Raw genomic sequence first — 15,393 nt, 5'->3', positions numbered from 1 at the left:
TTACAAATCTCATGTATTATTATTTATATCTTCCACATAACACTGAATTATGTATTGTACCAAGCTGTGGTTTGGTTTTATCATTTCCAATTCATATAACAAAATATATTCGAAGGAAAATCTTGTTTTACTGCAAAAAAATAATTGAAAAAATGTCTAGACCCTCAATGATATCCAACTAATCTATCAATATAAAACCGCAGTGCGTAAAAATGATAGGTTAATCTTTATTTCGACGATCATCATATTAGTGTATCAAGGATATTAATATTCGTATCTATAGTTTTGTATAAAGTTGCGCGTAATGAATGCGTTGGACAAGTAATTTTTACTTTGATTATGGTAATTATTATTATCTTCCAATCCGAACATCTACCTATGTAACTAACACCGCAATCAAGAGCAGATAATGTAATCAGATGTTTTAGCAAAAAGACAAACTTGATGAATCTGTAACATTGGGGTAAATTTATACTTTTTTACAGGGTGGGGGTTTTAGAGATCCGAATTGAACCGAACTGCAAAGAATATCCTTATTTATTGTTGTTGACGCATCAGATAATTAATACCACCCCCCCCCCCATTTCTAAGAACATCCTGTCATAAATTGGTAAGCGGATGTGATCAAAAGAGAGGGGTCGGTGTGGACGGAGGCAAGACTCTCCCAGACTATTGACAATAACAAAAGAACCAAATAAAAAAAAAGTCGATGAGCACAACCTGTTTTGCTAGTGTTCGCTTTTTGCGCGTCTACTTTTTATGATGCGGGTAAGAATAATTTCCCCGATATAAGAATGCATGATTAGGGAAATGAATTAAGATAATTAAAGCAAAGAAAATGAAGGTAGAAAGGAATGAGCAAAACTCTAAATTGGAAAATAAAGAAAGGGACAAGATAACACTACACTAAAAGGGAAAACAGAAAGGATGAAAGAAAAGAAAACAAATAACATCTTAAATCAAAAATTCAACCTACAATTGATCCCGATCACGCTAGTTCAAAAACATAATGGTCTATCACAAGATAATCGAAGTACATGCACATGTAAACATAATGCAATGTACGTACCCTAGGATTTCCTAGGGTAAGTGCGGGCACGGCCAATTTTACGTAGCACGCAGGAAACGCGGGCCCGTCTAAATGCCCTAGTCTGCTCCCCTTGAATATCCTCGGTTAGACGCGAAAGCCCCCGAGGGTGTTTGCGTGCTCGGGCGTGACGTTTCCTTCGGCCGGCACTGTACATATGTATCAATCATGTTTTTGACACGGTAATTCTTTCCAGCTTTTCTATTTGTTTTTCACTTCAGATAACCAAATGCCATATGTCTTCTGAGATCACTGCTAGAATGTGGCCTTGTCTGAGTCACTTCACCTTATTGAACCATCTCACCATTTCAGACTCATCGCTCAGTTTCTCTCTATCACCTCCTGAACTACCGTCCGTCACAAAGCTATTAGCTAATAAACTGACGTCAAAATGCTACCAAGGATTGATCTCGTCACTACCTGGGTTGCGAGAAACTTATGTCAAAAATGCAGCTACAGATGACTTTGTTGAATTCGTCGAGTCTTCAACACGTCTGACATCACTGAAACGACTCAAGATAAAGTGAGTGTTCATAGTAGGTTACACGTAGTATAACATGTATAAAGTATTTCAAATTAAACTTAATTCCGTGTTTCATCACTGCGCGTGGACTGGGTATTACAAAATTGTGGTCGTCTATTTCGAAAATTGTATGCCATGAATGGTCTAGCATCCTCAAATTTCCGGTACCCTTCTATCACTGGGGAATTCAGGGGGGGGGGGAGCGAACCGCCCTGTCTCCCCCCCCCCCCTGCATTATCAGAGGCACAATTAAATTTGTAATGCAAAATGCAGCCAAAACAGAAGAGTGCCCCCCCCTTGAAAGCGAAAACTTTTTTCCCCTGTCATGGATCCGCCCAAGACCTTTAGACATTATGTTGTATAGACTCAATTCTTGGTTGGATTTACATTTAAATAGGGCCCGCCCCCCCCCCATTGGCGGATCAAAAAAAGGAAAAGAAATACAATGAGGAGAGAAAGACGAGTGAATAAGGTGAGGCGAAGACTTAGAAAATAACTTTAACAATCATTACTCCACTGGGACAACCAATTCAAAGAAAAATTCAAAAAAAATATGGGCGAAAAAAAATCACCCCCCCCCCCATTTGCGGAGGCTGGATCCACCCCTGATTTAGATTTACATTTTATTAACCCTATCGATCCCTTCTAGGGGTATGATAGAACAACATAAAAACAACATATAACAGATAAAAGAATAACTTCATTTAATTGGTTTAACGTATTAAACGTAGAATTGAAGATAAATACATCATCATCTCAGAGATACCATTATACCGTATATGGTATATAATGTAAAAAAGGGTGAATGAGCATTGTAGGTACTTGATTTGATTTTATTTGATCTTTTTGTAAGAATCTGTGCATTTTGACACCATGATCACCAACCTGTAATATTTCATCTGGGAGATACCATGATACGGGTATATTTAAAAAGGTCATTGACCTTGAAAAAAAGCACTTTCCCAAACCCGTATTCTCCCTAACTTTTTTAAAGTAAATTTTGACACCCATACATACTCAAATCAGTCAAAAATTCATTTCCAATAATTTTATTCCAGATGGTTACTAATTATGGGATACTACACGTTTATTTACCTTTTACATCGGAATGTATCTTATTTTGGAGAAAATTAATCCGATGCCATGGCAACGACCAAAATGGCATTTATAAAATTACCTCCCATCTTAAAAATAAATCTTGCAGCATACTAACACTTGTGAAAGTTTCAGGGTTTAGTCATAATCTGCACAATTGTCGGCTTATCCGATCTACTATTACACCAAACTGAATACAAACACACTTAAAGGGCTCAATATAAAGTGATTAGCGGTGACAGCCCGCTAGACCGAAGGTCCGCTAGACCAAGGGTCCGCGAGACCGAGGGTCCGCTAGACCGAGGGTCCGCGAGACCGAGGGGTCCGCGAGACCGAAGGCCGCGAGGCCGAAGGTCCGCGAGACCGACTTTTTTCCCTTCATCGGTTGCCGGTTGAAAGCTTGATATTCCAAGCATTTTGGTAACAATGATTAAGATGGGTAACTAAAAAAACAATTGATGCAAGCGCGCAAGCTTGATATTTCGATCTGAAAAGAATTGACAGTTTAATGGACGTTTTTAATAAAGAACAAGATGTATATCCAACCAAATATTATTGCAAATCGAAGCAGGATTTTTTTTTAGGGTTTACCTGAAAACGGGACATTCTATTCACCTATTTAATCATGAAAAGTATGGGTTTATTGCTAAAGAAGTGATGCGAGCGCGAACGCGAGCTGTAAATTTTTTATATTCCACTCTGAAAAAAACGGATATTGAGAAGATTTTGAATAAAGAACGAGTTGTGCATTTCAATTTCGCTTGCCGATTTCTGTCTAACATAACAATTCTTATTTTATTTTTACACATCCGGAATTATTGGAGAGGGGGGGGGGGGGACAATCCGAAAACGAAAAAGGGTTCGTTAATCCGAACATTTGTGGGCGTAATTCCGACGATTCGTTATTCCGAAGTTCGATAATCCGAAAACGAAATAAGGTTCGTTGTTCCGAACGTTCGTTAATCGAAAACGAAATAAGGTTCGTTGTTACGAAGGTTCGTTAATCCGAAAAACGAAAAAAAGTTCGTTATTCCGAAGGTTCGTTGATCCGAAACGAAATAAGGTTCGTTTTTCCGAAGGTCGTTAATCCGAAAACGAAATAAGGTTCGTTAATCCGAAAACAAAATAAGGTTCGTTAATCCGAAAACAAAATAAGGTTCGTTAATCCGAAAACAAATTAAGGTTCGTTAATCCGAAAAATGAAAAACCGGGGAAAGCAGAGGCAGAGGCAAGGGAGGGGGGCGGGAGGACACTGTTGCCGTCCAATTATCATATGAGGATGGGAAGGCAAGGGCGGCCGAACGAACGAAATGGGCACTTTGGTGATATTTTCACCTTAAGATTATCATCTGCTTGAAGTCATTGTGTGTTTGATAGTGATTAAGAAGAGAAAAACTTTTTTGAAGTGACTTCTTATTATGGCAAAATGTATATTTAGGCTTTATTTTTCGGGAGAGAGTATAATGAGCGAGCGGCTTGGTCAAACAAATTCAAAGGTGAAGTTGTATAACGTTTTTTGTGGTCAATTATTCTTAAAATGGCATTATTGCGAGGTGTTGCGAGCGTGAATCACAAGCTAAACTTCAGGTTATTTCAATAAAAAAATGAAAATTAGTTTTTAAAAATCCGAGCAGATTTCTGCTGTCATTAAAAAGATGTGCATCTAACTAAAGAATTAACACGAGCGCAAAACGCGAGCTTAAACATTCTGAACAGAAAAGGAACCTGTTACAGAAAGCATTAGTGACCTCTTTAGGATGAATATTTCACCAATCGAATGAGAGTGCGAAGCGCAAGCTGAATTTTTTCAATATTTCCAGCTGAAAACTTAACTTATCTTGTATACTTTAAAAAGAGTATTTTATTTCGAAAAAAATCATGAAAAACGGCATATTTATTTTTGAAAAAGGAACTTTCCCATTTTGGAAAATATTAATTCCCCTGTTTTTTATTCCATTTTTGATGCCCCCTGCCTCCCTCCCGGTGGATCCAACTTTCGTCAAATAGGGGGGGGGGGCAATTTTTTTTTTCTTTTCCTTGATCGGCAGTTTAAAGTTGATATTTGTTTGTTTCTTTGAAAGGGTAGTCCTAACAGTCAATAATTAGCTTTATCCTTATAAAATAAGTAATATGTAATAACATGATAAACCCTTTTTAAATATGCGAACGCGAGCTATATATTTTTGTTATATGATGGGCAATATGTTTGTGATCTTCAAATCGAGATGCCTATGTAACTAAAATTAGACAATAATGCTAGCAAGAAGCGCGAAGAGAATTTTTAAATATATAAGCTCTGACCTGATCTAAAGGGGACATTTTAAGAACTTTTTGCAGTTAGCCATGAAGACGATGCGTGTTTTAGCCAATGGCGGCGGAAACGTATTTTTTTTTTTTTTGGGGGGGGGGCAAAGCAAAAAAGGGGCCAATAGGGGCAATTTGGTGCAAACGGATATTTTCACCATTAGATTATCATCTGTGTAAAGAGGTTGTGTGTTTTGTTAGTAACTAAATTGAGCACAATTTTTTAAGTGATCACTAGACATGCTAAAGTTATATATTTACGTTTCATTTCTGCGAGCGTAGAGAGCAAGCGGTTTGGGGGAAAAAGTCAAATCTGAAGATGTAAAATTCACCTTTTTGGTCAATACTGTTAAAAGGGCATCCTTGTGAGATGTTGCGAGCGAATCACGTGCTCAAAATTTTGGAAATTTCATGTGGGCCTAGAATGATAATATTGATATAGATATCATTTACCCAGGGAAGCCACTTCAGTTCTGAAAACTATTCTCCAGCTATTATTATTTTTTTTACAAGAATGCTTAGAATGTCCAGTTTTCAGGTTGGAAAATCGGAAAAATTTTGCTCACGTTTCTCGCTCGCATCAAGTATTGTTTATTGAGGAAACTATTCTATTCCTGGTTACAAAAAGAAGTATGAAATGTCCAGTTTTCAGGTTGGAATATCACAAATTTTAAGCTTGCGGTTCGCGCTCTCATTATTTAGTTCGTGAGATATATATTCTATTCATGAGTCACTAAATGCAGTCTTTAAAAGATTACTTTCTGAAGCCTGTTGCATAAACTTCTTTCCTGAGAAAACTCTGGTGAAAACTAAGGTTAGTCTGATTTCCGCCAATGACTTTAGTACAGGGCAAAAACTCCTGTAAAAACAACCTGAGTTTTTTCAGGTAAAAAGTTTCATGCAACGGGGGCCCCAGGTCAGTATATAAACAAATTACAGCTCGCCCTCGCATTAATTCTTTAGAAAGATACACATTCTTTCTCACGATTACAAAAATGCTCCGAATGCTCACTTTACGTCTTGTTACATGAAATGTCTACTGGTTTCATCTTGCGATTCGCGCTTTCAACATTTCACAAGGATCATTATTAGTATTATTTTTATTTTTATTACCAGCAGAAGCTGTTATTTAAAATGACATCCCCTCCAATACAAATCCTATTATCTAGAGGTTGCTCGCACGCTTCCAACACACTTGATCCCCTGCATCTTTAATTAAACCATTTGCTTATACGCAGCAATTGCTCAGATAAAATCGAAATTAGCCTATGATTGATCAGGGCGCCATTCTTAATGAAATACATGCTTTGGCCCCAAACACACGCATGTATCATCGATCGTTATTACTATCATTGCATAATATCGTGTAATCTTGTAATGACAACATCGTTTTTGTTACCAAAATGAATTATTTTCATTTTCGGAAATACGAACCTTATTTAATTTCGGGATTAACGAACCTTATTTCGTTTTCGGGATTAACGAACCTTATTTCGTTTTTCGGATTAACGAACCTTCGGAATTACGAACCTTATTTCGTTTTTGGATTAACGAACCTTCGAATTACGAACCTTATTATTGTTTTTCGGATTAACGAACCTTCGGAATTACGAACCTTATTTTGTTTTCGGATTAACGAACCTTCGGAATTACGAACCTTATTTTGTTTTCGGATTAACGAACCTTCGGAATTACGAACCTTATTTCGTTTTCGGATTGACGAACCTTCGGAATTACGAACCTTCGGAAATACGAACCTTCGGAATAACCGAACCTTCGGAATAACCGAACCTTCGGAATTACGAAGCTTCGGAATTACGAATGTATGCGGCCAAATACATCTTTTCTGAAGAATCACACTGTACACAGTAAAAACGCTGTTTAAGTTATTACACAACGCTGTTTACTACATGTACATGAACCTTACAGTATTTGTTTAACCGTTTAAACAATCATGTTTAATTTATTGACAATTAGATATTGAAAATTAAACTTTGTTGCTTAAGATTTAAACAGTTGTTTAATCTGTTTAAACAATTACTGTACGGTTCATATAGTATCAGAAACTTATATTTTTACAGCGCTGGAGCTAAAACAATATCATCGAATATATGGGGGAAATACCGATAGACACCCGCCCAAACCAACACATTTTTTTTCTTCTTCTTTCCTTCTTTTACTTAGTCATAATTTCAATTTTAGAACATTACAAGAGCAACTGGTTGCAGTGTTTGTCACAATAACATTGTTGTTACCTATGATTATGATTAAAATAACTTTAAAGCTTTTAATAATTTTCGTGGCACCTAGTTCACATCTTAATGGTGTTTCATGATTAATTATCATTTCCGTTATGATTTCATCTATTCCCTACAACACAGATCACTAGATAAATGGCAATTCGACTTTGATACCAGCTCAAGTGCTAGGGTAAGCATATATTATGTACAACACATGTACGTCGCTGTGTGTTAATTTTGTAATGGAAAGGGGGAGGGGATATCTTCCACATGTTCCTCGATCGGTCCCTAAATGCTGATGTTTCTTTTATGGGTATTCATAGCTAAAGACTGATTTTTTAAGTACAGCTTAACTTTATTAATGCGAGCGCGAGGAGTCAACTCATTTTTCATGCATTTAGACCTGGTAATTGAATTTTCTGAACAATTTGTAATCATGATCAAGGTGTATATAACTAAATAATATTTGAGTGCACTAAGCTCTGGCAAAGAAATTTCATTTAAATTTTTTGAATGATTACTAACTGTATTAATCTAGTTTCGTAACAATATATTGAAAAACGCGACACAATAGGTATTCAATGCATTTTTACCTGGTAGAATTTAAATTTGTCATTTTTTTGTGATCACCATATTTACATCTAGCGCCCAGTTAGGCAATGTCCTAATGTTTATTCAAAATTAGCCGTTACAGTACCTTCTTTATATATTTAATAAATGGATACTGGAAAACAACTTATAAACATCATATCCTACGATTTTCAGCCCACCCCATGCTTGGGAATGTGTTTAATATAAACAAGACATAAATACACATTGACAAAGGATTGCATCCGTTGGCATTAAAGTGTGATGTGAAATGGCTATTTATTTTCATTAAAAAAATATCATCTTAAAAACTTCACACCACTAACATTTTGGGGCAATTCAATTGATAAGATATCGTAACCAATTGGACAGTGACCAAGGGGAGGATCCAGCTTTCGCCAAGGGGGGGGGGGGGTCGAAAAAATTACCCATGTTTTCCCGATTGGCTTCTCAAAAATGATTTGCATTTGTTGAATTGAAGGAGTAGTCCTAACAGTCACTTCTTACATTTATTCTCACAAACATCGATAAATAATAATATCGTATAAGCCTTATTGAAAAGTACTAGGGTGAAGAACGATCTGATTTTTTTGTTAGGAGCTACGATCCTGAAAATTGAACATTCTGAACAATGATTGTGATCGTGAACAAGACGTGTATTTAACTAAATAATTACTCCGAGCAGATTTCTTTTTATCGGAAAGGGACCAGTTATTGACTGCTTGCAGTTACCCATTAAATGATACACATTTCAACAATAGAAAAATGCGTTGTGACATTTGAAAAATGACATTCCAAAGCATTTTTTTCTAATCATGAATAAAATATTTATATGAATAAATAATGTGAGTGCGAACCGGTAGCCACATAAATAGATTTTTAGACCTAGAAAGGGACTCGCTATTCATGCCTTGTAAACCTGAAAAGGATAACTATTTGGATGTCTTCCTATATGAATAATGCAACGCGAAGCGCAAGATTTTTTTATTATGATATGAATCTTGATTAATTTAAGCACGTTTTGAATAAAGAACAAACTACATATCTCAATAAACAAGTCTGCCCCACAATGGAAAAACGCAGTATCTACATTTGCACAAGTTGAGAATTCAAGCATTTTATGTTTTTTTTCAAAGCCGCTCGAAACTATTTGATTTATTATCATCCCTTTGTTATCAAATTGTGGAGTATAAATATGCCTATTTCTGGCCCCCAAAACATTTTTTTTGTTGTTTTTTAGTTATTGATAAAAATGTACATACTTTGGGGAAACTTAAAGCAAATGCCGGTGTCCCCATGGGAAAAACGCAGTATCTACATATGATAAAGAAGATTTATTCCATTTTTTTATCATCACTTACTCAGTCGATATTGGTTCAATTCCAATAAAAACAATATCAATGTGTAATTCAGAAGGGAAATGATAACTTAGAAACATGAGGGCGCCCTCTACAATCAAGGGCGCCCTCTGTGTTAAAGTCCCAAACTTCATGAAATGGTCAAAATGACACGAAACTTATTATTCTTGTAAACTTGTAATTATCACAATGTATTGCAGCTGTAATCAACAGTTTTGTGTTTGTATTTGATTTAATTCAATAATAGCTTAGAAACATGGAAGGCGCCCTCTGTGTTAAAGTCCCAAACTTCATGAAAATGGTCAAAATGACACGAAACGTATATTCTTGTAAAGTTGTAATTATCACAATGTATTGCAGCTGTGTTCAACTGTTTTGTGTTTGTACTTTGATTTAATTCAATAATAGCCTAGAAACATGGAGGGCGCCCTCTACAAACAAGGGCGCCCTCTGTGGTAGAGTCCCAAACTTCATGAAAATGGCCGAAAATTACACAAAACTTTATTATAAAGTTGTAATAAACAATGCCTCCTGCATTGCTTTGTTTAATATCTGTTTTGTCTTTGTGCTTACATGTAAGATTTTTTATATTATGTTCTGTAATCTTTACTAAGAAATAATTGGTTCAAAGAACGAAAGTTATAATCTTGGCCGTTTTACCAATGCGATAAAAGAAAATAACGTCAGCATTATCTCTCCCAAAATGTATAGGCCTAATCAATATCACTTCAGTCTACAGTCTAACTAAGAATGTACACATAAAGTCAGACCCAAGGCCTAGATCTAACTAGATTCTAGACCTTAGATCTGACGATGTAGAATCTAGAGGTCTAGGCCTAGATCTAGGTCTACGAAGTTAGACCTTTCTAACTTAGGCCTATAAATCTAGAGTCTAGATATAGACTCTAGATCTAGTTTCTAACTTTTTAGGCCTAGATCTAGGCCTAATATATGTAGGTTTCTCGGATCTAGACCGAGATTCTAACTTGTAAGATCTAACAGTTAGAGTCTAGACCTTCAGGTTATGGTAAGGTCCCCCAAGTCTATGCAGTACCTCTGGCTCTGCCTCTGGCTTGTCTGCGCACACGGTCGCGTTTATGCACGATTCCAGTAAAAATTACGTAACGATCACTGTAGATTTTACATGTAGATCTACTTTAACGATGTAGAATTTCTAGATCTAGAATCTAGATCTATATGTAGGCCTAGATCTAGATCTACATGCATAACGATCACTTTAGATCTAGAATCTACATGTAGTAGGCTAGATCTAGTAAATATAATCTAGGCCTAAATCTAGTCGTCTAAAGTTAGACTATAATCTAGATCTAGATCTTGTGAAGTCTAACTCATAGCCTTAGAAGTTAAATCTAGATGTAGGCCTAGGCTAACATGTCTAAGGTTAGATTCTAGGCCTATATCTAGAATAGATCTAGACTCTCTTTAGATTTTAAGTTAGAACTTAGATTATCACCCAGGAAGCACCACTGCCACTTACAATGGTGGCTTAGCAAAGGCAAAGGCCAAAGCAAATCTCTGCTAGAGTAGAAGACCAAGATCTAGATCTAACGATAGACCTAATCTAACGTTAGATAGAATCTAGGGCCTAGATCTAGCCTAGGCCTATGTTACCGGTGCCATTCTGTCACTCGCACATCGAGTCAAGCAACCCATTCTCGACATGATGCTCATCTTGTAAAATTAATTAACGCTAGGCCTTACGTTAGGGCCTGCGCTAGGCTGTTGATATTTTAGTTCATCTTGATAAATTTTTCATCTTTACAACAAATCTAATTAGAAAATATCTTAAATTTCCGATTTAATGAATCTCCGGGTGTTTTATTTAAAAGGCCAGAGAGACCATAAATTTGCCCTCAAAAACATATCTGCAGCAGACAGCTGCTAGCTCCTACACTGACACTGACTAAATTTATAGTTGTGAGTTGCAGCGCAGTGCTGCATTCATTTGCACTGCAAGCAATGCATGCAAAATTATGCTAGTCAGGTCTGATGGGTTAGCCTTAACCCATACTTGCTTCAAAATTTCAATTTTATTCTATTCAACATTTACTGCAAATTTCTGACTCTCTTAGACAATTCGAGTTTTATAATTCTATTTTACCTATAAAGAGGGTTTTTTTTTTAACACAACATGCTTTACTCTGAAATAAAAGCAAAATAAAATCCAAACATAAAAATCAAAGTCTAGTAAAAGGACTAGTTTTGTAGATACTGCGTTTTTCCATGGGGGAAAAGCCTCATCATGTAGATACTGCGTTTTTCGTTAGGAAAACCGTAAGTTCAGTGTAGATACTGCGTTTTGCAGTTACTAAAAAGTGGGTTTCCCAAAAGAAATTCAGAAAAATGGATGTGTCACATGAAAAAGGGATGTTTACTGACTGTTTTTATGAAAAAAAGTGAAAATTGTAAAAAAAAGTCAGATACTGCGTTTTAACATGGGGGCAGAAGTGTGCGCGCATTTTTTTTTTTTTTTGGGGGGGGGTGGGGGTTGAATCTGGGCATTCTAAATACATTTCTTTTAATATGAAATTCAATAATGCACGAGAGTGAGCTGATAAAGATATGATATAACGATCTGAAAAAGGGCCCATTTAAGCACTATTTCAAGCATCGTAGTAGAATTGTGAAGTGGATATGGATTATACTTAAAAAACGATACAACAGCGAAATGCTAGCCGATTTTTCTTAATTATCCCCCGTGAAAATTGTAAGGACATTTTGCCATCGTACGAATATGACTACCTTCCTTATTACACTTCCTAACCGCAAGATGAAACTTGTCGATATTAAATTCTGCAAAGAGAGACAAGTTCATTATTAGGAATTCATGAAACTGTTATCTTTCTCATGTTTCTTATCTGTTGATATTAAGTCCTGAAGACCAGACATTTCAAGCATTTCTTTTTTAATATTGTTTTGAGGCCTACTTACGCACATATGTTAAAGGCTGTGTATAGCTTTGGTAAAGGGTCAATAATGTGATTGATAATCGAATATCATCTAATATGACAATCTTACTGAAGTGTAGAGACCGTTAAAAAATTTCCAACTGCACTTCTCTGAGAAAATTTCAAATATTCAAACCTTGGATATGTAGCGCCCTCTCTCGGTGATGCTTGTTTTAAATAAAAAAATGGGCATTCAAGCACTTATCTTATAAAATTTAGTGATTAGATATCCAGAAGTTACAGACAAAGAACATATCTTGAAAGTTTCAAGAGTAAGTCTATGGGGGTCAGGCAGGTCATTACATGGCCGTAAATTAAACATAGATATAATACCCCCTTCGTTTATTTTTTCTTACTTTTTTCTCTGTTCTATTTTCAAAGTTTCTCTCAAGTTAAAAGGGACACCTTTTTTTGTTGCCAAAAAATAGGGGGCAAAGCCGGAGGAATGCTATTTTGGGGGATTTAGCTAAACTAGAGATACGCTTCCTTTTAATTTGTTCTTTTATATCAAAAATTATCACTCGGTATTTCTTCAAAACTAATTCTCTGAATCAATACATTTTCTTTAAATGTCTAATTAATATCTAATATTAAAAATCACATTTGATTTTATGTATTATTGCGATTTTTCGGGGGGGGGGGGGATATTTATGTTTTCACGACATGCAAGAAAGGTGTGAAGAATAATCTTATCCCAAAATAATTTCATGAACCAAAAAAGTTTTACACAACATAATTATTATTATCCACCTTTCCTATTTATATTTTCATTCAGATAAGCGAATGTCGTCTGTCTTCCGAGATGACTTCTAGAATGTGGGCATGTCTCAGATTTTTCACCTCACTGAACCATCTTACCATCTCAGACTCATCTCTCAGCTTCCCTCCATCACCTCCTGAGCTACCATCGGTCACAAAGCTATCAGCCGAGAGAGTGACGTCACAGTGCTATGAAGGTCTGATATCATCGCTCCCTGGTTTAGTAGATATTGATATCACTGTCCATGATGCAGAGGGAGACATATCCCATATCACTGCTGGTCTTCATCGGACTGGAGAGCAAAAACTTACAAGCATCTATCTTTATGGTCCATCTTCACTTTCACCAGAGAGGAGCCGTGTATCGACAGAGACAATGAAAGGACTGGGTCTGGTCATCAAAGAACATACACAAAACCTGAAGGAGCTCCATCTGCGATGTGTGAAGTGTACAAGCGAGGATGACTTAGTTTACCTTATCGACTGCTGTAGACATGTGAAAGCGATGAAATACGTTTTGTAAGTTCTTGCTTATTAAAAATATTTTGTTGATATAATTTAAATATCAATCCAATGCGGTGGTTCGATTTTTTACAGTGTTCATATTATGTATAATATCTTCTGTACATATTCGGATACATCCAAAAATGAAACGAGTCCATTCTTTTTTTGCCATTAATAGTGTCAGGTACTCTTAAATTGCCATGAATGTGTCTGGTTCTCAAATGCATTTTCGTACTTTAATAAAATTGGTATAATAGCATTACCCTGTCATTAAATGTTACTGTTAGATAATAGCACCAGCATGCACATTTGAATGTTACTGCTAGTTCGATTGTAACTCTTGTAGAAGCTCAGTAGCCTACTATCAATAGTATTTCATACCTGACTCGTACTCAATGTGAAATAATCGATTTTTCTTTATTTATGTATTTATTAAAATCAATGCATAACATGTAATACACAATATATAAACAACTCTCCAAGGTTTAGAAATTAAACAGATCAATAAGAATTAAAATATAAACACGTGATTGAAATTATTAGAAAAAAACAACAACAAAAAAGTGAATATAACAATAAAAGCAAGGCAGAGTACACATAGAATAAACAACAGTACATCTAAAATCAACCAACCTGTGAAGCAAAAACCTCGAGGATCAATTGTTTCAAAATCTTAAAAGCTTGTTGGGCTCCCGGGAAAGGAGAAAAGCAAAAACGTCTATCGGCGCAAAAAAATCATACCATAAGATCGTTGATGGGCCAGGCCAAGAATGAGACAATCCGCTGCACCCCCCCCCTCCAACTCACACAAGAACAATCCATCTGAAAACCACCAACACAAGCAACACCCCCCCCCCCCCCTCCATCTCCTATCCCTCTCAGCAACAGACCCAGCCAGTGAGGGTACAGCGGACTGACTCACACCAAATCTCGCCCACTCAGCGCACCCAGACAAAGAATTGCGCGGGTGATACACCCTTTCAAAGTTAAGCTTGGAAAAATACAACGAGCAATCTGTAAAGGCTACGAACATAAACAAACAATGCGCAGCCCAGTTCAGCTCGAGGTCAATGCTCATAGGCATAATACAGTGGCAGTGTGATTTTAAAGTTATTAGGTATGGGAAATAATAATTATAATTATCAACAATCTGAAGAAAAAAATACGAATATCAGATTCGTGGATCATAGGAATAAATACAGAGGTAAACATGTAAAGGCATAGGCAATCTTACAACAAACTTCTGTATAGGTAGAATTACACAGCAAGGTCATTAGGTATAAAGTACATGCAAGAAAGGTATACACATCCTTAAAGGTCAAAACGCCATTTCTTAAAATGTCTCTGCAGTCTATTTTTCTTTTAGCTAAAAGATATTCACATTCTTTTTGTTTTTTAACAACAGATTTAAATGTGATGAAATTCGGAAGAATATTTTTCAATTTGCAGGAATAAATGTGATATTTCAAAAGTAAAAAATGATATGAAATAGATTTGTCAGTGCTGATGCCAAAAAGCATTTCAAAGTTTAATAGTTACAGATGAATTGGATTTCAATTTCTGTGAGATTACAGTGATAAGGTCATGCCAAAAAGGAGTAACTTGTTCACATTCACAGAACATATGGATTAAAGTTTCCTCCTTCTTTCCACAGAAATAGCAATCAGGAGAATCTTTCCTCTTGATCTTAAATAAGAAACTGTTGACAGCAATAGTTTTATGATTTTTTTTAAATAAAAGACCTTAATTTAGTGTCAATAGTACAAAAGAAATTAGTGTAATGAATCTTCCTCCAGTTAATATCAGCAGGTAACAATAAATTATCATTCCAGTATGCATGTTTGTTGATTGGAACATGGGGGTTAAGTAGGATGTTGTAAACACTCTTACTTTTTTGTATTGTAACAAATTGAGCACAATGGTATCATGAACACCAATAACATCAACATCAAAGTCCACTATCCAG

General features: G+C 36.0%; 1 protein-coding gene across 1 annotated transcript; it reads left to right on the top strand.

Moving 5' to 3' along the window:
* The first annotated feature begins 12,951 nt into the window (after nucleotides 1–12,951).
* On the top strand, nucleotides 12,952–13,446 carry LOC121416691. The gene has a single exon (XM_041610161.1). It carries the CDS (start codon nucleotides 12,967–12,969, stop codon nucleotides 13,444–13,446), a length of 480 nt encoding a protein of 159 aa, XP_041466095.1. The 5' UTR covers nucleotides 12,952–12,966.
* Nucleotides 13,447–15,393: the final 1,947 nt, after the last annotated feature.

Source organism: Lytechinus variegatus, chromosome 6 (genome assembly GCF_018143015.1).
Source record: "Lytechinus variegatus isolate NC3 chromosome 6, Lvar_3.0, whole genome shotgun sequence".
Classification (NCBI taxonomy): domain Eukaryota; kingdom Metazoa; phylum Echinodermata; class Echinoidea; order Temnopleuroida; family Toxopneustidae; genus Lytechinus; species Lytechinus variegatus.
Note: the sequence above shows the minus strand (reverse complement) of the source record. Positions and strands in the feature narration are given on the sequence as shown.